At 40.0% G+C, this 26,391-nt stretch overlaps 1 protein-coding gene and 1 non-coding gene across 4 annotated transcripts in view; both read left to right on the top strand.

Annotated features, from left to right (window-relative positions):
* Window positions 1–26,391, top strand: part of CERS6 (ceramide synthase 6) — a 314,544-nt gene that overhangs the window by 217,773 nt on the left and 70,380 nt on the right. For all 3 annotated transcript variants that reach the window (XM_045066921.1, XM_045066919.1, XM_045066920.1), the window contains exons 5-6: window positions 15,884–15,934; window positions 20,308–20,400. In XM_045066921.1, coding sequence (XP_044922856.1) covers window positions 15,884–15,934; window positions 20,308–20,400 — 144 coding nt within the window. The remainder of the gene's footprint in view (window positions 1–15,883; window positions 15,935–20,307; window positions 20,401–26,391) is intronic.
* Window positions 17,626–17,762, top strand: LOC123388025. The gene has a single exon (XR_006602565.1). It is a non-coding gene; the product is annotated as a U4 spliceosomal RNA (small nuclear RNA).

Here is a 26,391-nt window from a genome sequence, read left to right as displayed (position 1 = left end):
TTCCATTTGTGGGGTGTTGGAGTCTACCACATGATCAGCGCATGGAAAACCAGGATTTGGTGTTGGAAGAAGTAAAAGGTGGCCGAGGGAGTGGCGACATTCACGGCTTGAAGGGCTCCTAAGGATTACGCAGTCCATCTCCAAATTCCTACAGATGAGCAACCAAAGGGATGAATTAACCCACCCACTGTCACCTGGCTGGTGAATGGCAGACTAAGGCCTGACAGTGGGGCTCTTGGGTCCTTTCTGAGTCTTTCTTCCCTATAATCTGTTTTTTCAGGTGTTGGGACATTACAGAACTTTTATTTCCCTACTTCTAGATTGCCTTGCCTTTCGTGAAAGTGGTGTTCTCTATTAATGTAATTGAACATTGCAGGTATTTGGCTGCTTTGCAAGCATCCGATTTTTCCATTTTTCTACAGCATTCTCAAATAATGATGGCATGATGCAATTTGTTCTTCTAACATCTTCACTCGTGTAACAGATGTGTCTTTCGTGGCCATATATGGCCATGTCTAGATTGAAGAGTACTGGCAGATTAGGAGTTTAGAAAGCATCGAAGTGGCTATACTTAATATGTTTGGATTCATGATTCACATAACGCGGCCTGTTCCATGTAGGTTTTCAGATATAATGCATAGGCATGGTGACAAGATAACCTTAAAAAGCATAAGAAAAATCAAGCCTGAGGTGCCCAATATTTTTGAGAGAGAGAGAGCACAAGCTATGCCTTATCACCCTTTTCTTTTATAATTCCTTTAAAGTGTTCTCAAAATGCTGATTCTCAAGTAGATAGACCCTAGCTCAGGGCAAATTCATTAAAAAAAAATTACTTGTGAAAATCCTGACGTTACCTTCAGGTTTTTTCATAACCTATGCTGTCTCAAGGGATAACCCTTATTCTCCTCCCACGGCTGTGGATTATCTGATTAAATTTTGTATATCACCACCTTGATGAAAAGAGTCTTCCCTCCTTAACCTTATTTAACTCTATGCTTTTTGGATTCTTGGAACTAATTGTGGTGTATGTTAACGGCTGGGGAGAATAGAGGTGGGGATGTAGCAAAATGAGTATCAGATACGGTTGATGTGACATTGCAAGTGCTAAACATTGCTTATTCAGTGAATTAGATTTGGGGTCTTTCCAGTATGTGTATCTGTTGCCATATGGTTGGTCAGGAAGAAGACTAAGCTGCAGCGGGAATGCAGCACAGAGACCCAACAGTACAGTGGCTTAAAGAACAAGTTTGTTTCTGTCTCGTTTAACAATCCCAGTATGAGTGGCCTAGGCTAGCAAGGCTGCTCTGCTCTAAGTGGTCTTCAGAAACTTGGTGTTTTTTATTTTGTTGATTTGCCATTTTTAGTTCAGTGATTCTCAAAATGTTTTCGTTTTTGGTCCCTTTTACGAGTATACAGGATTTTAAAAGAGCTTTTGTTTTTATTAGTTATGTCTATCAATATTAATTAGGAATTAAAACAAATATAAATACATTCATTAATTATTTAAAAATAAAAAGAATAAATCATTACATGGTAACACAAATAGCATTCTAAAGAAAATAACTTTATTTTCTAGAACAAAAACTAGAGATTTTTGCAGTCTTCTAATATATGGTTTAGTAAAGGAGAGCTGTATTCTTATCATTGTGGCTACATTCAGTCTGTTATGATGTATTAAGATAACCGAAGAGGTAAAAGATCTGTACTCTGAAGCCTATGGAACACTTATGAAGGAAATTGAAGATGACACAAATTCACAAACATCCCATGCTCATGGATTGGAAGAAACAAATATTGTTAAAATGTCTATAGTACCCAAAGTCATCTACACATTTAATGGAATCCCTATCAAAATACCACTAGCATGTTTCACAGAGCTAGAGCAAACGATCCTAAAATTGTATGGAACCACAAAGGACCCTGAATAGCCAAAGCAATCTTGAAAATGCAAAGCAAAGCTAGAGGCATTACAGTTCCCAACTTCAAGCTGTATTACAAAGCCAGAGTGATCCAGAGTGGTATGGTATGTATGGTACCGTCTCAGAAACAGAAACGCAGATTAATGGAACAAAATAGAAAACCTGGAAATGGGTCCACAACTAAATGGTCAGGTAATTTTTAAAAAGCAGGAAAGAGGGGAGCCTGGGTGGCTCAGTGGGTTAAATAAAGCCTCTGCCTTTGGCTCAGGTCATAATCCCAGGGTCCTGGGATCAAGCCCCACATCGGGCTCTCTACTCAGCAGTGAGCCTGCTTCCTCCTCTCTCTGCTTGCCTCTCTGCCCACTTGTCTGTCAAGTAAATAAATAAAATCTTAAAAAAAGAAAAAACACCAAATAAAAAGCAGGAAAGAATATCCAACAGAAAAAAGACAGTCTCTTCAACAAATGGTGTTGGGAAAACCAGACAGCGATATGCAAAAGAATGAAACTGGACTACTTTCTTACACCATACACAAAAATAAATTGAAAACGGATGAATGACCTAAATATGAGACAGGAATCCATCAAAATTTTAGAGGAGAGCATAGGCAGCAACCTTTTGACCTCGTCCACAATAGCTTCTTTACTAGATATGTCTCTAGAGTCAGGGGAAATAAAAGCAAAAATGAACTATTGGGACTTCAAGATAAAAAGCTTCTGCACCGTGAAGAAAACAATCAACGAAAGGCAACCTTGGGAGTGAGGGAAGATATCTGCAAATGTATCTGATAAAGGTTAGTATTCAAAATCTATAAAGAACTTACAAACTCGACACCTAAAAATCAAATAATCCAGTTAAGAAGTGGGCAAAAGACATGAGTAGACATTTTTCCAAAGATGACATCCAGATGGCTAACAGACATGTGAAAAAATGTGTAACAGCTCATCAGGGAGATACAAATCCAAACTACAATGAGATACCACCTCATACCTATCAGAATGGCTAAAATCAACATAGGAAACAATAGATGTTGGCAAGGATGCAGAGAAAGGGGAACACTCTAAAACTGTTGGTAGGAATGCAAACTGGTGCAGCCACTCCACAGTATGGAAGTTCCTCAAAAAGGTAAAAATAGAGCTACCCTACAATCCAGCAATTGCACTATATCCTTTGCACCCAAAGGATATAAAAATACTGATTTGAAGCAAAAAATGCACCCCAATATTTATAGCAGTGTGATCAACAACAGCCAAATTATCCATCAACTGATGAATGGGTAAAGAAGTGGGGTGTGTGTGTGTGTGTGTGTATGTATATATGTATATATTTACATATATGTATGTATGTATTACTCAGCCATAAAAAAGAATGAAGTCTTGCCATTTGCAACGATTTGGATGGAGTTAGTATAATGCTAAATGAAATAAGTCAGAGAAAGACAAATACCATATGATTCTATTCATATGTAGAACTTAAGAAACAGAACAGATGAACGTGGGAGGGAAAAAAGCAAACCATAAAACAGACTCTTAAGTATAGAGAACAAACTGAGGGTTGTTAGAGGGGAGATGGGTGGGGAGATGGTTATTAAATGGGTGATGGGTATTAAGGAAGGCACTTGTGATGAGCATGGGGTGTCTGTGTAAGTGATCAATCACTAAATTCTACTAAATATGTTAACTAACTGGAATTTAACCAACTGAGCCACCCAGGCGTCCCCTAACTGGAATTTAAATAAAAACTTGAAATTAAAAAAATCTGTCATGGTGTGCTTTTTTTTCCCTTTGGTTGAAGAATTAGAAGAAAATCTGGGCCTCACAAAGTTATGTAGTTAGAAAAGGCAGAAATATCCTAACACTGTTTTTCAAAAAACTGTAGATAATATTCTTTAATACTACACCAAAGCTCAGCAAGAATGTCGGTGAACTTTTTGTGCCCATTGATCGATCTTTCTTTTTTACCCACGTTTGATTATTTAACTTGATGCACTGGTCATTTGGAAATTCTTGGTTCACCGAGGGGTACAGATCTTATAAATGTTGACATGTCATTATAAATACCAAAAATATTTTTTTAATGTTTTCACTGATCTCAGAAACTTTTAACTAATGGGAAACTGTTAGGAGTATAGTAGACAGTGCTAATACCAAAATACTAATATTTGCTTGAAAGCTTGAGTTTTATCATTGGCAACAGATACTGTTATTTGATTTTCTTAAAGTAACAGGCTCACTGTGTTCATTTTCAAGAAAACATCTATAAATACTCAAGTCAGAGTAAACAAGTCTTTGTGGGGAAAATAAACAGCCAAATATTCACTCATATTTCATTAAGTTCATGGTTTTGTTTTTTCATGTTTTCTCCACCCTCATGTTGTTGTTTCTCTCTGTCCTGAATAAATGGTAGAGATAGAAATAAGAAGAGTTTTCTGTATGTGGTAATTGTACTTTTATTACTTTTATTACCAGCTCTCCATTCCTGGTGGGGCCAGTAGCCTCTAGGAGGGTATGCAATGCATGGGTATATGGCCTGCATGAATCCCACAGAAGTTTAACCTTCTTTTAATCACTAATTAGAACAACAGTATCCAGCCCCAAATTTTGGAGTAATTCATCTTTTCACAGGATAAAAAAATGAGGCTTCTTTCCCTGTGTCCTGATGTGTCCATTAGGAGATCTTGATGATAGAGTTCTCTTTCTCCCTCTCATCTGGTTCAGCTCTTACTTTTGTTCCTTTTCTTCCTATTTGGCAAAACTGTATCTTACTCATGAAAGCCAGCTTTTCGATTTGAAAATATTATGCAGGGAGATTAATGACTCCCACTCAGCTAGGATGTGGTTGAAGGAAGCTTGGATCTGGTCCTTGGCCACAATGATCTATTCTCTTTCTAGCGTTTGTGAGGTTTACGATTAGCATCTCACACAACGATGAATGAAATGACAGATAGATCTAGGCATTCTGTGGACATCAAGAAGGGGCCCAATAATAACGAGTTTACTTTTTTAAAATCACTTTCCCCTTTTTGCTGATCCACATTGCTTGTATTTATAAGTGCTGACCCATATCCTGCTGCCTTCTTTGTGCTTATAACTCTCCTTAGAAGGTGACAACTGATTAGGAAAATCCATACCCAAGAACTTAAAATCACAGGAATACATCAGAGACACTTTTTTTTTTTAATTTTATTTATTTATTTGGCGGAGATCACAAGTAGGCAGAGACAGGCAGAGAGAGAGGAAGGGATGCAGGCTCCCTGCTGAGTAGAGAGCCTGATGCAGGGCTCGATCCCAAGACCCTGGGATCATGACCTGAGCCGAAGGCAGAGGTTTTTAACCCACTGAACCACCCAGGCGCCCCTCAGAGACACTTTTTAAACGTTGAGAACCAATTTATGGACTCTGTACTTTAAAGAGAATCTGTAGTTCAGTGGAGAGGAAGATCCACCAGAAGACCCACCAAAGAGTATACAAAATGATCTCCGAAGGCTGCAGAACAGCAAACTAGTGCCTGAAAAGTTGATCAAGAGGCAGGAGGGCAGATGGGGGAGCTGGCATGCTGGACAAGATGCCTTCTAGCTTCAGCTACTATGATAGCTCCTAGTACCTCCTCATGGAGCTCCTCTCCCACTTCCCCCTCCAAGCCTGTGCTAGGTGTTTTTTTAATGTACTGTTCCTCTGCATCCTGTGTTCACCCCTGCTACAGCCAGTTGTGACTGTTGTGTTTATCCAGATGATACGTTTCCAGAGAATGGAGAACTTGTCTGTTGTATCTTCATGTCTGACAGAACACCTGATTCATGGTAGCCACTCACTAAATACTGAAAAGAGTGAGTGAGTGAGAGGGTGCAGTAATATTGGCACAAAGATACCAGGCCAGGGGCAGATTGGTTTAGAAGTGGTAAGGAAGAGCTAGATGGGGTTCTTCACATGGGATAGGTGGGTAGGTAGCCAAGTGATTGATCATCATTGTGATGATGCCAGGCTTATTCTATGTCATTTGCTCATCTCATTATTTTCCTTTCTGCTTTCTCTTAGTTGAAAATTTATAAATTATTAATAATTTGTTTATACTTGAGATATCACCATCAACATGAAAAGACTCTGAAGGCCGTTATTTGATCTACTAGGTTTTAAAGTTAATTTGGATTACTGAATAATGTGAGGATGATAATATATGACTATGTTCCTAATGTTCTTTATAAATATAGAGCAAAAGTGTGTGTGGTTTTTTTGTTTTTTGCTTTTTGTAATGAGCCCTGTTAAAAGTACATGGACTTGGCTACTTTTCATTATTCAAATAAGACCTGTCCATTGCATAAAAAAATATAACTGCAATATATACCTGTGTAATTTAGTGCTGATACACAAACATTAAAAGCAAAAGTGGGCACCTGGTTGGCTCAGTCATTCAGCATCTGCCTTCAGCTCAGGTTGTGATGCCAGGGTCCTGGGATTGAGCCCTGCTCTCTGCTCAGCGGGAAGCCGGCTTCTCCCTCTCTCACTCCCCTGCTTGGATTCTCTCTCTTGCTGTGTCTTTCTCTGTCAAATAAATAAATAATATCTTAAACAAACAAAAACAAAGGTAAAAGTCATCTGAGATAGTCATTACTCAAAAAAGGAACAAAGAAGGAAAAGAAAAATGAGGGACGCCTTGGTGGCTTAGTATGTTAAATGTGTGCCTTTGGCTCAGGTCATGATCCCAGGGTTCTGGGGTTGAGCCCCGCATTGGGCTCCTTGCTCACGAGGGAACCTGCTTCTCCCTCCACCTGCTGCTCCCCCTACTTGCGGACTTTCTCTCTCTTTGACAAATAAATAAATAAATAAAATCTTAAAAACAAAACAAAACACATTACTCAGCAATAATCAGTAAGTAATTTCAGTAAATACCCTGCTAGATACATTGCATATATATGTGTGAGTGTGTGTCTGTGTCTAATTATGTATCTACTTGAAAATCAGGAACCCTGTCTATTCTGTTTATAATCTAATTTTAATTTCATGTGTGACTATTGCCTCTTACATTCCCTTAGGTCACCTGATACTAGCACTGCGGTGGGATGCAGTCCCCCTTTGACAGTGTTCCACATCAGATGCTCTGCGCTCTGCTTTCTCCAGAGGGGCAGAGGTCTTTTAGACACAGGCAGGTACCACCTAGAAAATGGGGGAGTTAATATGGAAGTCTCGTGCAGTGGGGGATGAGAGTGGGTGGATAAATGCCCTAGCCCCTGGCCCTGTGTTGGGACAATTACGAGATCCGTGCTGTGTACATTCTGCGGAGCTCCCCAGTGGAATTGAGATGCGGTTGGTTGCCTGGAGCAGTAGGTAACCAGCTTGTTCTGCAAACCATACTGGATGTTCTCATTTATCTATCCCACCTTCTCTGTTTTCCCAGTTCTGTTTTCTGGGATCACCTCTCAAATAGCTTTCCACCCACATCCTCGTCTTGGTCTGTTCCCTCAAAATCCCAACTAAGAACATACCAGCGTCCTATTACTGAACAATCAGATTTACTTCAATTTCTCATTTCTAGGGAAAGAATTATACTGGAAATCCATGTGCAAATGCCTTAGATATGGATGTAATTTTTTTTTTCCCAATAAAATTTGGGTCAAAGAATATGCTGATTTTAAAGACCAAATAACTTTTTAGGAAAATTACTCCAGTTTGTAGAGTGTTGATTTCCTTATATATACTGATGACCCCTTTAAATATTTTTCAAACTCAGATAAAAAAAATTCTGTCTAGTTCTAGCCTGTAATTTTTATATGTGTTTTGGGGCACATGCAGTTTTGTTTAGTATGTTACCTGCTTGTATCTTCTCCCTGTTTTTTCCATCAAGTATTTAATGTTTAAATATTTTAATCGACTTTTATGGGCTTTTTAATGTATTAAGATACTAATCAATTGCTGTATGTTATAAATTGTTTATCTACATTATCTTTTAACTAATTTTGGTCTTCTTAGTAGCCACTCTCTTTGGTCACATTCCCAAATTTTACACTGGCCTGCCCATGTCTCTCCCCTTGTGTTGATATTTTCACCATTTTCCCCTCCATCTAGGTCTTTCCACCTCATTTTCTTTCACCTTCTCTTTCCTTCATCTGGTTTCTTTATTCTTGATTTCTTTTCCTAACATGGAACTAATCAGTCCCTTCCTCTTTGTAGTGATTCTCACTAGGTGTAGCGAGGAGTCCACACCAAATCCATGGAGATAGCTGGCTTTTTAAAGCTTTCTGTTCCCTGCTTTTGAGAATTACAGCCACAGTTACTGTAGGGTATGTGTGAAGTCCCTCGGCGGAGCAGAGGCTGAGAAAGTGGAGAACCACTGACTAGAAGGTTGTAGAAGGCATGGAAATGCTGTTCACATTGCTCTCGTCTTTGTTTCTGTGATAAACCCTCATAGAGACCTGGTGATCTCAGGGCCCATCTCCAAGGAAATCCTTCTATTTATGAATGTTTGGCAGCTCTGCAAATTACCTTCTAAATTGATTGCTGAATGTGCTGAAAACACAAGCTTGACCAGGTCTTGAAGACCAACATCTTTTTTAAAGCCTGATCAATATAAAAGGCTGCTTTCTTTATATAATGACATGAGGGTCAAGTCCAAATTACATATGCACATCATGAGAGCTTTCAGAGTTAATGCAGATGCCAGTGGGGGTTGGGGGGGACTCAGGGGAAGGGTCACCACTCTGCTTTGCAAATTTATATTCACATATCTACTGACCCAGGAAAGGAGGAAAGGGTATGGTCTTGCATTCTGGGGAGTACCCCAGACTGCTCGCCACTGACCAGCAATACCCTCAGGCTGAGAGACTTGGGGCTTTATTCTTTTCATCCCAATTTATTTATCAGTATTTTTACACATAAAGCCTGAAATATTTCTTTGCATTCTGAGTTATTTTACAGTGTGTATTAAAAATGTAGCTTATTTTGAATAGATTTGATTTTATATTCATTTAAATGATACAATTGAAGGTTTCTGAAAAGAATTTGCAATGTTTATATAATAACATTAATGTAGAAATTAACATCAAAAATTGCACCTAAAAGGAAAAATAAGCAAAGATATTAAAGAGACAACCACAGTTGCTATGACTAAACTTTAGAATTCAATCTCAGCTTCCCAAAACCAAGGTGAAAAGATAATAACATGATAATGTAATTCTCATTTGGTAAGAGGAAACATTCACAGAAAGGAAGTATTTTTTTCCCCTTGAATTAAATTTTAAAGGAAAAATATCGTGGATCTTACACATTCGACTTCAGGTAAACTAGTGGTAACCTTTCTAATATAAAGTTCTTTACAAACATGGAAATACTTTTGTTTAGTTTATATCTAAAAATAAATCCTCAGTATAATCCAAAGGTATAAGGTTTAAGTGTCACTCAGTGAAAGTGTTTTCAGTGAAATTAGTTTCAGTGTAGTTCAGGAATCTAGGTTTCTGGCATTTAAAACACAATCCAAGGCTCTGTATATTTGGTACTTAACCTCTGTGGAGGCCAGCATGTCCCCTAGAATGTATCCCTCAACTGTTCATTGTCTTAACTGGGCTTTTTGAAAGCCATTTAAGAGTGCGGATAGGACCCGTGAAAAGATGAGATTTGGCCTCCAAGATGCTGTCTTTGGTTAAAAACCCCAAACCTTTCACATCTTTGATAAGTCAACAGCATTTTTTAAAAAAGATTTTATTTATTTATTTGAGAGAGAGAGAGAGAGCAGGAACAGTGTGTTGTGTTGTGGAGGGGGGCAGACTCCCCACTGAGCAGGGAGTCAGACATGGGGCTCAATCCCAGGACCCTGGGATCATGACCCGAGCCGAAGGCCGATGCGTCACCGACTGAGCCACTCAGGTGCCCCAAGTCAACAATATTTCTTTAATACTTAATGTGATTGATGTTCGATTTGTTAAATCGAAAGAGTTATGAATTCAAACAAAGTGTTATTCATTTAGCTACAAGTGACTCCTGATTCTTGGGAAAAAAAAGTGTATGTGTGTATATGTATATCTGTATTTACATTTAATCATTTAATACTTGCCTGGTTAACCAGACATTCTTTTCCCTGGCCTTGGCTTCAGGCTCGGCTATTACTTTAGGCTTCTTGTGACATGAGAAGCATGAGGGTTCTGAGGTAGCTGGCTTACTTGTTTTGATTTTTTTTTTTTTAAGATTTCAATTATTTTTAGAGCATTTTTTGTCCACAATGAGATAGAGGAGCAGATACAGAGATTTCCATATACCCCTCACACATGCATAGCCTATCCCATGACTGAATCTCCCACCAGAGCAGTCCATGTACTATAACCGATCTACCTACCCAGACACGTAATCACACAAAATCAGTACTTTACATTAGAGTCCAAAAGACTTGGACAAAGCCTCCTTGATTTTTGATGATTGATCCATCCTCATGATAGGGGGCATAGAAACTGAAAGGTAGATTTGGTGGGTTTTTTTTTTTTTTAAAGATTTATTTATTTATTTATTTGACAGAGAGATCACAAGTAGACAGAGAGGCAGGCAGAGAGAGAGAGAGAGAGAGAGAAGCAGGCTCCCCGCTGAGCAGAGAGCCTGACGTGGGACTCGATCCCAGGACCCCGAGATCATGACCTGAGCTGAATGCAGCGGCTTAACCCACTGAGCCACCCAGGCGCCCTTGGTGGGTTTTTTTTAAAACTATTATTTTGAAGGAGTATGTCAGATGGAACTTTAAAAAAACAAAAATAAGACCGAACCCATCTTATTCCAGATGGCAAAGTAAGATGATCAGATCTGACCTATTTTTATTAGTTCTGTTCGTGATGAAACCTCTACAGAGCAGCAGATGAAAGAAGATACCTGATAAAAGAGCACATTCTCTACTTTTCTCTTAAAAAAAAAAATCATGTATCTTAGGCATATATGGTCAAAATGCAAATGAGAACTATAAGATGACCCCTCCTCCACCATGCACGCACGCACGCACGCACGCACAGCACTTCTGACCTCCATCCTGGTACTGGGGATGAGTTTGCTTGGAGGAAGAAGAGCCACAGAAGCCTCTTTTTGGACACCGTGTTATTGGCGGATGCGCTTGCCACAGAGTTGTGTCTCAAGTGATGTGTCTGGCAGCAGATGTGTGTAATATAATGAAAAATCCCATTATACATTGTGGTTTAGATGGAGAGTGTTAGAAGTCATTTCTTACCCACAGCATTGTGGTCTGTCTCAGTTTTGTTCAGATGTTTCATGAGTCGTCTTAATTTGAAATTAGTTGATGTGGTGTTTAATAACTTTTAAGCACGTTTGTAAAGAATTGTCCTTAGATGCTATACTAGCTCTGGCTGTCATAACAGAGTAGCATAAACTAGGTAGCTTAAACAATGGCTATTTATTTCTCACATTTCTGGAGGTTGGAAGGTCCAGATCAAGGTTTAGCAGGGTGAAGGTGAAGGCTTCTGGTGAGGGCTCTCTTTCTGGCTTACCTGTCTTCCTGATGGTCATCTTCTCAGTGCTGTCATCACATGGCCTTTCTTCTGAGCATGAGGGAGAAAGAAGAAGATATATCTCACCTCTTCTTCTTATAAGGCCACCGGTTCTTTTAGGATTGTGATCTTATCCTCATGATCTCATTTAACCTTAATTACCTCCTGAAGTCCCTATCCATATACCCCTGTTCCCCAAATATGCAAAGCCTGTCCTGTGATCAAATCTCCCAGCAGACCAGTCCATGTACTACACTTGATCAACCCACACAGACAGTCACACAAAGTCTGTAGTTCACATTAGGATACAAAAGACTTGGACGAAGCCTCCTTGATTTTTGATTGATCCATCCTCCTGATAGGTAGTATGAAAACTGTATGGTAAAAACTGAAAAGATTCCCAGAAATATGGAAAAGAGAAAAATTGTTAAATTGATTATAAGAAAAGATCGCTTCATGATATCAATTCAAATAAAAGAAGTTATACCTAGTATATTATAAGCAATTCAGATTCATACACCAGTGTTGAACTATAAAAAATTAGGAAAATCACCTTCCCATGGACTTAAGTTTTCTAATCTGTACTTGAGAAAGATAAGATTTGTATTTGTTCTACCTGTCTCATAGGGTTTGGGAGGCACATAACTTGAGATCCCAGAAAAATGTGGTATGTGTATAGAAGGTGATATTCATACCTTATGTTGTCAAAGTGAGAGGTATGTGTGAGCTTGTGAAAGAACTTCTCATTCAGTTGTTTGGCAAATAAGCCTGCTGGCTGAACTGGGACCCAGTAGTCCCTCAAATTCATGAGATTCAGGCCTTTTGTTCCTGTCTCACATGGGCGGGGTCCACTGAGAAACCAAGTCTCATCCAGTATTCGTGCAGGTCAGTCAAGTTTCAGCACGTAATTGAAACAGGTCTAGGTGGTGCACATCTGAGGCACACAGAGAACAGCCTGCGTGTGAGGGAAAAAGAGAAGCCAAGAAACTCATAGAGGAAGGAAAGTTCTAAATAATGAATTTTTCTAGGTCACTGGGAGTCAGACCTTTGTTCTCCTTCCTTTCACTGGAAGGAGTAGCCACAGTGGGAGAGATTCCCACTTCAGAGGAAAGCTCACACATGCCTGGAGGCTTGGGACTGATCGATTCAGGAAAATGCTACATGGTTTGTCATAGGCCTTGTGTTTAATTCTGGATTCCTTTTCATTAGCATTCAGTAAATGAATGCTGAACTGTCAGCTTGGGTAGGTGCTGGGGGCGTAAACATGTGCATAGGATATACCTTTCCTGCCAACCCCTGGGACTTTCAACTAATTGTCGAAATGCTAAACAGCTTTATCAGAAAAAGGGTAAAACCTAACATTTGTACTATACCTTAAAATGGATTTTGGTATGTCATGGCCACATTTAAAAAATTATGTACCTGTGTTTAAGTTATTGATTAAAAATAAATATGCTAAGCGAAATAAGTCCATCAGAGAAAGGCAATTATCATATGATCTCTCTGATCTGAGAAATTTGAGAGGCAGGGCAGGGGGTCGTGGGGGTAGGGAGGGAAAAAATGAAACAAGGTGTGATCAGGAGGGAGACAAACCATTAGGGACTCTTGATCTCAGGGAACAAACTGAGGGTTACTGTGGGGTAGAGGGGGAGGAATAGGGTGACTGGGTCATGGACATTGGGGAGGGTATGTGCTATGGTGAATGCTGTGAATTTGTAAGACTGATGATTCACAGACCTGTACCCCTGGGGCAAATAATACATTACATGTTAATAAAAAATAAATAAAATTAAAAGAACTCCCCCCCCCAAAACAAATCTATGTATGTTTATATCTGTATTAAATAGAAGAAAAGACCCAAAGACCCAAAGTGGGCTGTAGGTGAAATGTTAATAGTGATAAAAATACACATTATTTTTCATTATTTTCTGTGTCTTCCTCAAAGGACATGTGTTTATATATGATGACAACACATTGAACTTTCAAAGCCTCCAAAGTATTTTTATACATGCTCTCTCATCTGGGCCTCACAATTACTCTGAGGTAGATCAGTAATAGACATCAGTGTTATAGGTGGGAGAAAGGGAGGAGACAGGCACACCCCTCAGGCACCCAGGATGTTACATGCAGTGAGATTACTCCATGTGTATGGCCAAGTGGCAAAGCCCGGGAAATGGAAGGTGAATCAGTAGTGCTTTAATGAAAGGAGAATGGTTTAGGGCAAAGAGTGGCTTTTTACCTCAGTCTGGTTCCCTAAACTGATACCTTGTTCCGTTTTTACAAGACTCAGAGGCCGGGGGCACAGTTTGGTTTTTTTTTTTTTTTTTTTAAAGATTTTATTTATTTATTTGAGAGAGAGACAGTGAGAGAGAACATGAGCGAGGAGAAGGTCAGAGGGAGAAGCAGACTCCCCAAAGAGCTGGGAGCCCGATGCGGGACTCGATCCCGGGACTCCAGGATCATGACCTGAGCCGAAGGCAGTCGTCCAACCAACTGAGCCACCCAGGAGCCCCACAGTTTGGTTTTGAGACCGGCGTGTCGGTTTGATTTTCAGCTCTGGGACTGCCTAGCATTTAACCTGGAGAGTTATTTCCAACACAGGGCCTTATTTTACCTCTGTATAAAATGAAGCAAATACTACGAGCTCTTATCAGGATAAAAGGAGTTCATGTGCAAGAGCCCAGTCTCGAGCTCAACAACTATTTAGTTGTTTAAAGAACAACTAAAGAACAGATCATGGGGAAAAACCCTAAAAAAAAAAAAAAAAAAAAAGAAGTGTGGATGCAGGGCTGTCTGAGCAAATCTTAACCAATGTCTTCATCCTCATTGGTGAGGGCTGACACGGATGACGGGTGACAGTACAGACGGCTCTAAGGGAGACAAAGACCTTATTCTACTGCAGACAGCGGCAACTTTTATTAATCTCATACGGTATGGGACAACGTAAGGAAGGAGGTTAGGTCCTTGTAAGTACAGCCAACATGAATCTTTCAATGATAATGTTATCATTTTGAGATGCATAAACATGGACCAGGTTAAGGATGGGTGATTTTTTAGTAAGAAACATACAGATGTATCCCAAATGTATGTAAATGTACACCGCGAAATGCTGATAACTCTAGGTCAGAGATACAAACGAATTATAAAGTGAATAATACAGTAATAGGAGAGCGTTTGTGCTGGTATTCTTGGATTGTTCAGCAGCCTGTTTAAATCTAGACCAGTCTCTCCCTGCTTTCTATAAATGTTTGGAATCCCTGTGTACCCTTCCTGGTTCTATTTGATTTTACAGTGTTATCAGGCAAGTGATTGCTGTCAAATGAAGAATGATTGTTTTGTCTTTAAAAGACCTTGCCCATGAGCTAGGGGGTGGAGTGTGCTGTGAGGATTAATTCCCTGGGGCCTGGATTTAGTCTGGGCGGGTCTACTGTAATCAGTATACCCGCGCCTGTTACTTAACGGCTGGTCAGCAACGCATGAAAGGATTGATGGATAATGTTGCTTTGCAATGTTGGGTTGGAGGAGTTTCAGAGTAGTTTGCACCAACTGTCAGCATTGTTTATTGATAATAGTGAGATTGATGATTTGCATCTGGTCTAAGTGAGACCCCTAAAAGGCTCTGCTGCAGAAGCTGGGTACATAGTAGGAAAATGTCCATGTGACCAGTAAAATACAAAAAATACTAGTGGGGACTCTCTTACAGAAGTAGCCTGAAATACTATTGATCTGGGAAACAAAGGCAGAAGAAAAAATATTAAATTTCCTTACTACCTACCGCCCATTGACATTTCCTTGAAATAGGCGGAGTGACATTCCTCTAGGGACTCAACTGCCTCGATGTTTACACTTTGCTAAGGGCAGAAGGCAGTCCTAGCCCAGTTCCCCCCTCCCCAGGATCCTGTAAGCCTACTTTAACATATAAAAATTCTTTTGGAAACTTCTTTATGTTGGCAATTATCCCTCAAGCATATGACCCACCAGTATACATCTGAAGGGTCTCATGTCTAAGGTTTTATTAGACAGTAATAAATGACCTTTTCCCAACAATAACAATAAAATGAACTTTCCTCAAAGTCCTGGAAATCTTGTTTCCAAAATTCCTAAGAAAATCATGCTATCCCCTCCCAGCTTGAAAGTATATAATCAGCCTCTCCTCATGACCCTGGTGCAGCTCTTCCTGCCCATGGGGCCTGTCTTCATGCTTTAATAAAACCGCCTTGTTTGCATCAAAGATGTCTCAAGAATACTTTCTTGGCTATTGGCTTTGACACCTAACGTCTTTCCTACATCATTACCAGTCGAGTTCAGAAGATTACCCAGAGAGCATGTATAATGGAATATTAATTGCTTTAATATCCTAATTCTAATTAAAGTTCTTCAGTTCTTATACAGGTAGATTATTGAAATCCCAAATACTGGGGACAAGAATCTGTCCATAAACATCTCTTATCCTGCTTCATTTCCAAAACATGTAAAATGTGTTTGTCATTTTTTTCAGACCCCCTGGTTGTGGAATACAAGGCACTGCTGGTACAACTACCCCTATCAGGTAAGGAGATGTTACATCTGGGTCTTTACACGCACAGGGTATCTTCCTTAGGTCAGATTCATGGTTTTAGGCCCCTGCCTCCATTCCTGCTGCTTGTTGCAGACTTGGCCTCCTTAAGGGAAGTACCTTGTCTTCTCAGTGAAGTTCCAAATCAAAGCTCAATTGCTTTAGCAAGTGGAATAAGCTGGAAGGTGCATTTGCTGAAGAGTGAGATACAGTCAGTTCAATAGCTGGGGGATTCCTGCTTCTAATAGCTGATCTATGTCTAATTACCACAGAGGAGAGCCTGAAGACCTGAAACCAGCAAGGGTCTATCTGGACAGCGAGCGCGCAAAGTTCAAGTGTAGGACTATGGCAGACAGGTGGAGTTCAGGCCACTCTGTGGCTTATGAGCAACCTCTAAATACATATATCAAGTACCATTTTCTTGAGCATGGAAAAACAGGCTTGTATGATTATAGTAGACTTAAAACCATCATCAGCAATGAGATGAAAATTACATCCCAGAAAGGGAGCATTTCAGATCCCTGCCTCCAACATACCTTTGCCTCTGTCCATGAATTCAATAATATTAGCATGTGTTGCATCCCTCAGATCAATTACTATCTGAATGTCATAGCTGGGTCTTTTCTTGTAATTTAACTGAAAATTTTATGGAATTCCAAGTTATTTGGAATATATTACATAAGAAAATCAAATGCAGCAATGTATTTTGGTGATAAAATAGAGAGGTATATATTATGATAGGCACTTTGGATTTTTTACTTTAACTTCCTTCCATTCCTTGGGTTGTCTTTTTAGAGGCATTTGGTCTTTTGGGTATGTATAAAGTTACTGGGGAGCAAGCATGCTCTGTACCTTCTCTGTCACACTCCGTGTTGCAACTGGCTAGGGACCGGTTTGGAAACTCCTTGGGTTGGTTCAGGGCTAGAGACACATTGAAATGGAATTCTAGCTTACATTTCCATCTCTTTCATGTAGTTTATTCAGATTGGAAAAGAATGTAAACAAGCAATATGACCTGGTTAGAGAAAGCTGAGCATTCCCGGCTTTCTAACAGAGACTAAAGCAACATTGAAACCAATCACTTACTGTGCTCAACTGCAATTCTCGGGCTCCACTGCTGTTTTACTATCTTACCTACTTGGGATATTGTCATTATACCTCTCTTTGTGTCCTGTAATAGCATATTGAGTGGAAAAATCCAAATATATCTAGAATTCTATTTATATATCTAGAACCTTCTAAAAACTGTAACTCACATGTGGAGGTGGCAGCTGCTCCAATGCACTGCATTTGTGAGGTAAATTCTGTCCTATGAACACCACTGAGACAAACATCACATGAAATGTAATACCTACCCTTTATAATGATGATGTAATCTGAAATAACTTTCACATTTATGGCTGGAGCTAAGGAATTGCTTTTTTCTGAGATAATTAGTTGCTGGGGCAGTGGCCCAAAACTGTAGTTGCTGACCGTTTCACAGACAAAACTAGAGATTTAACATGAAAATTTGAGGGTCTGGTAGATAGTTATAGTTAAAAATAGGAAACATTAGTGTGCCTGTCTAACTCAGTTGGTAGAGCACATGACTCTTGATTTCGGGGTTGTAAGTTTGAGTCCCATGTTGATTATAGAGATTACTTAAAAATAAAATAAACTAAAATAAATCTTTAAAAAAATAATAAAGCTTTGTGCAGTGGCAGTATTGTAGCCAATGAGGTTTATCCGAGGCGCGATTATTGCTAATTAAAAAAATAATAAAATGGGGGTGCCTGGGTGGCTCAGTCAGTTAAGCGTCTGCCCTTGGCTCGGGTCATGATCCCCAGGTCCTGGGATTGAGTCCCATTTTGGGCTCCTTGCTCAGTGGGGAGCCTGCTTTGTCCTCTGTCCTTCCCCCTACTCTCGTTCTCTCTCTCTCTCTGTCACTTTTTTTTGCTCTCACTCTGCTTTCTCTCTCTCAAATAATAAATAAAGGCTTTAAAAAATGATAACAATAATAAAATAAAAATAAGAAACATCATTAGCATAGAAGGAAAGATACTGTGTGGGGGGATTCAGATCAAGATTGTCTTCTGCTAAGACATCCTTGCTTATAAATGAAGAATTTGGCATTAGCCCCCCAAATCTAGAACTAGTTCATGATCTCTCATAGGAACAGTGGTCAGCTTTGATAAACTCTGTATTCTTAAAAAAAAAAAAAAAAAAAATCAGCTCTTTCTTTTTGTATGTGTGGGGGGAAAAAAGCATGTAATTATTATGTGTGTAATTAGAGTGCCTTGTTGGTAGCTATGTTTCCATAAGTATACAGATTACAGTTCAGAGTCAGTCCCAGGCCTTAAGGGTACTTTTTTTTTTTTTTAAGATTTTATTTATTTATTTGACAGACAGAGATCACAGGTAGGCAGAGAGAGAGAGGGAAGCAGGCTCTCCGCTGAGCAGAGAGCCCGATGCGGGGCCCAATCCCAGGACCCTGGGATCATGACCTGAGCCGAAGGCAGAGGCTTTACCCAGTGAGCCACCCAGGCGCCCTCTTAAGGGTACTTTAAAAGACAGATCATGCTCATGAAGCATATTTATTATGTCTTTAACATGTATATTAAATAACTGGACATATATTTAGTTGAGAGTAGTCGTCTGTTGCAATTTTATTAAAGGCACACTGCTTCTCGTGTATTAGTATATATGTAACTTATTATATGATGATTTTTATATATGTGTATTTATTTTAAGTTTAAAATAATGGAAAGTGGCTTTAGTTGGCCCTGTTTAGTTTGTCATAAAGAGCCCAATTTGGGAATGAGAACCCCTAACAGGGTAGTCACAGAGCCTCACTACTCGGAAGACTGGTGATTGACCTTTCAACCCAAACCAACTGCTGGCAATTGCCAGTCAACTATACCATCTAGAAAATGATGGTACTAATTCCATAGGATTTTTATGAGAGTCAAAGAAATTAACATGCAGGTAAGCCTTGTCAGCTGCAGAGCATTCCTTGAATGTAGCAGTTTTGTAATGTGATGCTCTTACAAACTCAGTGGTTTCTAAGATGTGCTCTCACTTGTCTTCCTAGCCCTCCATGGCTTTTCCCAGGTGGTGGTGCAGGAAATCTCATTAAAACTGAAATTTAACCTTGGCTCCAAAGGTCCTAAAGCCAGTGCCCTATTTTCTAGATTCATTGCTGCCATGTGTCTGACCTGAATACCCGTCCCTTACTGCTAATGCCTGCAAATTTTTAAAAGGACAATTCAGTGGAAAATATATGCTCCCTGGGGTGGTGCTGAGTTTGATAAACACACTGATACTCATTGTCTCTCAGAGCTTGGGTATCGCTGGTGGTACAGCATCCTGTACCCCCTCACTGTTGCCAAAGCTCAGTGGGAGGGACAAATGTTTTCTTTAGTGCCAGTGCGTAAAGCTGGTAGACTTAGTAGTTAAGTGAGTGCCAGCTTCTCTGGAAAGTGATTTGTTATGCTTCTATTAGTTCACAGAGCATTAAAGTTTCAATTGTAGTTACTGTGTATACTGTTACATTGTGGATAGCTTGGAGATGATGCATTTCAAAGGTCTTCTGGTAAAGTAAGATATTTCATTATAGCTTAGTAAATACAATAAATATTCCTGACTTCTGCTGCCTCCCTGAGCCCCTCCCCATTCCTGGACCTCTGAGGCAGATAGAGCAGGTGTCACCTCCATTTTACAATAAGTAAATTAAGGCCCAGATTTTATACCTACTGAGCTATGGAGCCAAGACTTGGTCTCAGATTTCCTGGCTGGGGGCCTAGCCTGGTATTTCTTGGCAGCTTCCTTTTTCCTATGTCTTTTAATAAATATTTTTGAGTTACCTTTTTTTATATTTACAATGTATGGAACATTTACTAATACCAAGAAAGCTCTGATTAATGCAGAACTTGACCTCCATGACCCATCTGACACCTACCTCCATTGCCCCTGTACTATGGAATTTCACAACACTTTCCAGAGTTATTCTTTTTGTGTATGTGGTTGGTTTTGTTATTGTTGTTTGTTGTTTGTTTTTTGGGTTGTTGTTTTTTTTCAGGTTGCCTAAGGAATCTTACAGATACTTATATCAAGGAACTGTAAATCTTGTTGTTAAAATAAATAGTGAATTGGGTACCAAATGTTCCTATTCACTGACACTCTTTTGCTGGGGCTGTAACAAAACTTAAGGCCATCCCACTGCAAATCAGAGGCTTGCTTCAAAGCCCTTCTTCTCCACAGAAAGAATGGGGCTGGGATTCGCGGAGGCATAACACCGTGTCCCTTTGCAGCCCTGAGCTTGAGATGCTGGGGACACAAATTGGTTTCCTATTCACTATTAATCTTTCCTTTTTTTCTTTGATCCTCAGCCACTCACAACTGACCTTCACTACTATTATATCCTGGAGCTGTCGTTTTATTGGTCTTTAATGTTTTCCCAGTTCACTGATATCAAAAGAAAGGTAAGAGTGGTTGGGCTGTGAAACGCTTGCAGATGTGTGTGCTGGGTGGCCCCTGGCAGATGGGTGTCGAGTCTCAAAGGTGCTCACTCCTGTTCTCTGACAGGGCTAGCTTAGTCCTGCTTTCTACGTTACCACAGAGAGGTCCTTATTTTGCCTGTGGGGCTTTATGTTTTTTTCACATCGGCTCTTCCCTCCTTCCTCCAAGTCTGGTGTTCTTTTCTCCGTGAAAAAATATACCAATGAATCCAAACAGCAGCAATTTCTCTCTGTCTGATTCACAGAGCCCTCTGTTCTTCAGATTAAATAAAGAAGAAAAATTGTATCTGTAGCCCTTGGGAGAGAGTAAATTCTCAGTGTCCCAGCCCCATGAATGAATTTTTCCTTAATTAGAATTATCCAACATCCAAATACATCATGAAAATACAACTTGGCTCCCTGGACTGTGGTCAGCCTCCACCCATCCCCCTCACCGGACTGGCTTTTGCCGTGGGTGCCTTGAACTCCTCAGTGTTCAAACCCACCCCTTCAAGCTCTCATCCTACCAGCTTCTGGGAAGAATAGACACTTCTGGCTAGCTACTGCTTGTAATTTTTCCATCATACCATTTTCTCCAGACTCCCATATTTGGATCATTCCTTCAAAGTCGTCTTCGGGGCCCCGCAGCTCGGTACCTCATGCGCTCATCTGTGCAGGGTCTAGTCCTGGATGACAGGACATCATCTCCGGGATGATCAGCTTATATCTTTCAGCCTTACCAACCATAACTCATGTACCAAGAGCTCCCAAATGTTTCTCTTCAGCCCTGGGTTCTCTCTAGGTCCACACTTCCACAAATCTAGGCATAAGTTATAGTAATATGTTCTTTGTATTTATTTTCTCATTTAATCTTCCCATCAACTCCAAGATCCAGTTCAATCATTTATTGTTTATCCTCATTTTGTGAATGAGGAAACTGAATTTTACTTGCAAATTATTTCCAGCTGAAGACATGATCATCCCCTAGTCTTTTGGTTCTTCCGGGAAGCGGAAGTCACACAAGCTAGGGTTTTCCTTTGCCCTCCTCTTTGCTTCTCCTTATACTTGAACTCTTAATATCATGGACACATTTACCTAGAGCCATCGCGACTTTTTTGCTTAATCTGTTGCAGCAGCCTTTTAAATAGTCCTCCTATCTAAACGGCCACCTAAGTTATATTTCTAAAACCTTCAGGACAAAGCCAGTCAACATGATTCAAAGCTACTTCTCCAGTCTCATCACCATCCTCCAGCCTCCCCCTCTGACACACACATATATCCCAGCAAGAGTATCTTCTCATCACTGATCGCACATAATTTTTTTCATGCACCTTTTTTTTTTTTTTTTAACAAGACCTTACCTTGGCTAGAATATACCCTATTTCCCTCTTCCCAAACCCAGCCTAGTCTAATCTCTTCTTTGAAGGCTAATTCAATTCCTCCAGAATTTTTGACCACTCTTTCTTCTGGGTTTAGTTTACAAGTGCCCAATGTGTACATGTTCTGTTTTTTAACTATATTTATAGCCTCTGAGAGAGAGTAAGCTTTCAGTGTCCCAGCCCCATGACTGAGCTTTTCCTTCATCAGAGTTATCTAACCTCAAAATACGTCATGAAAATAAAACATTCTTAAATGAACTGTGACCTGGTGGCCTGCCTCTGTCCCTTCCCCAGACTTGAAGGGCGAAAGAGCAAGATATGTTTGTCTTTGTGCCATGGCCATCAGTGCACCTGCTGGTGATGAGGATCAGTAAGTTTAGGGTGAGTGAGTAAACAGACTCATCAGAATGTCTTCTGACTTACTAATGGAATACCTTCCAAAGTCCTCTGCAAACAGAACTATGTGTTGTCAAGGAGCACAAGACTGGAACAGTGTAACTTCCTTGGTTAGATCAGTAAGCTGCTGCGTTACCACGCAGTATCCAAGTGGCTGCAGAAGAACACGTACGAGCCTGTGGTCCTGCTACCTGTGGCCCCTTTCCTCAGGGGCATACCGGCCTCTTTCCTCCAACACAGGCTCTCTGGGCTGTCCCAAAGCTGGCTTTCCTTACCCTGTGTGACTGCACTGCCTGCCTGAGATGTCTGTTGTTTGATTCTCAGAAAGGGCTGATCCCTGTGAGAGCTGGAGCTTGGCAGAGCAGATAACTCATTGACAACTATCATTTGTGGTTCCTTCCTCATTGTACCATGCTGGGTCACTTTCTGGAAATGTTTAAAGATACCCCAGTAGTGGTAGGCCAGTCAGATTAGATCTCATCTGTCTTACGTGAAGAACCTTCTTCATTCCTGTCCTTAGTACTTGTAGACGGATCAAGTCCTCGTGCTAGGCACAGTGCTAGGCTTATTGTGCCTTTTACTCCTTTGTTTTTTTAAACCTTTAACTGTGGTAGAAATACAAAACATAAGATTGTACCTTCTTAACCATTTGAAGTGTGCAGTTCAGAAGTTTTCCACATATTCACACAGTTGTGCCACCAGTTTCCAGAACTCTTTCCATCTTGCATAACTGAAACTCTGTACCTGTTAAACCATAATTCCCCCATTGTCCCCTCCCCTCCGGCCTCTGACTGCCACCATTCCACTCTCTGTCTCTGTGTACCTCATATAAGTGGAATCGTACCGTATTTGTCATTTTGTGGCTGGCTTATCTCACTTAGCATAATATCGTCGGGATCATCTCTGCTGTAGCCTATGTCAGAATGTTCTCCCTTTATAAGGCTGAGTAATATGCATTTTGTTTTCTTTTGTGAAGCACTTTTTTCCAGGTAGCTACAGAAAAAACTTGCATTAAAAAAAAGGAGGGTTGAATATCTTCCCATTTTGTAGCTGGGAAAATTGATATATAGTGAGTCTATGTAAATTTTTCAGGGTTGTGCTGTGTGGGAATGAATTAGAGCCCTAATTTACCCAGCGAGTTTCTGTGATTTGCTCTGAGATTAGACATGTAAGCAATTCTTGTATTGCCTTGCCTTGCTCCTGACATTAGAGGTAGTAACCCTTTTGCAGCTCTTTGCCATTTTTAGTGGTTTCTCTTTTGCTTACTGAGAATTAGCTGTGCCATCTAGAGTCAAATAGATTAATAAAAGCAAGACTATAACTGTACTCGGCTCCTAATCCCAGTGAGACATTACATACCGAAAGTCACCAAACCCCTTCTGTTTGCTTGAATTTTCTCAACGTGCATTTAACATGTATTTTCAGTGAGCTAAGAGGACTCATAAAGTCTTCATTTTTTGAAGTCAAGTGACCGTTAGCTAATAGCTGTCATAAGGGGATCATTTTCTAGGGTTGAAGTGTATCATGTTGTGTGGTTTAAATATATCTTGCCTCTGTGTGGAAACCACCTATGTATAAGAAGAGTGATTTTACAGTGAAATTCGTGGAACTGATCTCAGGCTGGTACATATTTTCAGTGTTTCACAATGACATCTCTGTTTTTTTCTTAGTAAACACCAATAGCCTGTTTTAGACACATGTCCCCTCTCCCTTCTTCAGCTGGTCAAAGTACCTTTGGACATTCCTGGTGCAGTTGGTTTTTTCTTCCTTGCATAGAGTGGGAAGTTACTCAGCACAGGTTTTATTTTTTTTTCTATTTTATTTTATTTTATTTCTTTTCAGTGTTCCCAAATTCGTTGTTTATGCACCACACCCAGTGCTCCATGCAATATGTACCCTCCATAATACCCACCACCAAGCTCACCTAACCCTCTACCAAAACCCTGTTTGTTTCTGAGTCCGCAGTCTCTCATGGTTTGTCTCTGTCTCCCCCTCCTATTTCCCCCAACTCCCTTCTCTCCAGCTCCCAATGTCCTCCGTGTTATTCCTTATGCTCCACAAGTAAGTGAAACCATATGATAATTGACTCTCTCTGCTTGGCTTATTTCACTCAGCATAATCTCTTCTAGTTCTGTCCATGTTGATACACAAGTTGGGTATTCGTCCTTTCTGATGGAGGCATAATACTCCATAGTGTATATGGACCACATCTTCCTTATCCATTCATCCTTTGAAGGGCATCTTGGTTCTTTCCACAGTTTGGTGACTGTGGCCATTGCTGCTGTGAACATTGGGGTACAGATGGCCCTTCTTTTCACTACATCTGTATCTTTTGGGGTAGATACAAATTGCAGGGTCATAGAGAAGCTCTATTTTTAATTTCTTAAGGAATCTCCACACTGTTTTCCAAATCAGCACAGGTTTTCACAAGGAAGGCCTTTTTCCCCATTGCCATCTCTCCTTAGTGAATCGCAGCTCTCGTGTTTCTCCTTTGCATCTTGCTGACTGTCACTGCAGGTTCTTACTGTTCGTCTCCATCGCGCTGATGCCTGGAGGATCTGCTGTGCCGTCCATCAGTGAGGATTAGTCCAATATCTTGGCTGCCAGATACATTCCCTATCTTGTATTATCCCTACCAACTATTAACTGAACCCTATAACAACAGCCTGCCTCCTCACTATAAAATAGAGAGGTTCGAAGACATCTATCAACGACTCAGGATGGAGGGCTTTTCACAGGGTTTGAATAGAAAGTTGTAAAGAATGTTTCTTTGGTTTCCCTCTTAAATGACAAGGAACTTGAATGGCCATTTCAAATAGGGGCCAGAATTTATAAATGTTGAATCTGAAGGCATGCCTCAGACTGTTAAAAATCAATAACTGAAGTGAGGTTTAGAAATCATTTTTTGTGACTTAATGAGTTCATAAGTCTTTTAAAGTAGCTTTTATATTGATAAATGCTTTTTCCCTAGAAGTATCCTAGTATTGCCAATCTTTTTTTTTTTTTTTTTCTTAGTTTCTCTGTTTCCAAATGCCTCTCTCTTGATCCTTTCCAGGGTTGGTACTTATTTGGTGAGTGATGAGACATATTATTATTAACCTTTCCAGAGGGAAAGGACGGGCCCAGATGTAGTCATTTGGTATAATGGACTTATAATTTAGATGTTCTATTATGTGCTACCATGATATTTTGAGAATTTTATCTTACTTACCTTTTTCTTCTTTCTTCCCTCCATTTCTTCCCTTTCTTCCTGTTTTCCTTCCTTTCTTCTGTGAACCCAAAATTATTAAGGTATCTTATTAAAACAACAGGTGTACTCTCAGTATTCAGCAATACTGGAAACATCTTTTATATCCCAAGGTTTAATTTTTATTAAAAATCTGTTCTTTAGCACCTGTTCGCAATGAGTGTTTCTCGTGCACATCTAAATTTTCCAAGAGAAACTAATAAATGTGGTGGAGCTCGGAACAGTTTGCTCATGTCTAAGCCCTCTGTCCCTTTTAACTAAGCTGCTGTTTGGCTCAAAAACTGGGCTCTTGGCCAATAAACACTGCTCGTGTTCAGAGTCCTTGTAGGAAACCATCCATGGCCAAGTTCCAGGGCCCAGCTGGTTAAGTCAGCTGGTTGCTTTTTTGGTCTTTAACCTGAGAGAAAAACTACATCCTGTAGAAGATTCCTAACAGAGAAAGGTATGATGGTTAAGTTCAGCAAGAAACTTATTGACGGGCTTGGTTTTGCTCTCTGGTAACTTTTGCAGGGAGTAACTGAACCGTTGCTACAAGTAGGGGCTTGCCTGGCTCCAGATCTTTACTGCTTCAGTTAGTTTTAAGGTGAAAGAAAATACATGCAATAATCTTCCTTATAAGGAAGCAGGATGGCGTGGAATTATATGAAGTAATATCCATGAAAACTGATATAATGCTTGATGAATAGAGCTTAGGACATTAACTAGCACATAATGGCCAAAATTTGGTTGAATCAACACATAGCCCTAAACCCAGCCAACAAACAAAAACCCCCAAAGCTATTTTTGGTTAATTAAAATTAGCAAAAATAATTAGAAAGAAGAATTAACTTAAGGTTGACAACCTTTTACTTTGCCTAGTAAGATTTTAAAAACGCCTGCTACTTATCACCCTCAATTCATAAAGGAAGGGAAATTTTAACATTTTAAAGGAGAAAGGACACCTCGTAATAAAGG

The sequence above is a fragment of the Mustela putorius genome, unplaced genomic scaffold, assembly GCF_011764305.1.
Source record: "Mustela putorius furo isolate JIRA1106 unplaced genomic scaffold, ASM1176430v1.1 tig00003869_pilon_pilon_pilon, whole genome shotgun sequence".
NCBI lineage: Eukaryota > Metazoa > Chordata > Mammalia > Carnivora > Mustelidae > Mustela > Mustela putorius.
This window is presented reverse-complemented; position numbering and strand designations above follow the sequence as displayed.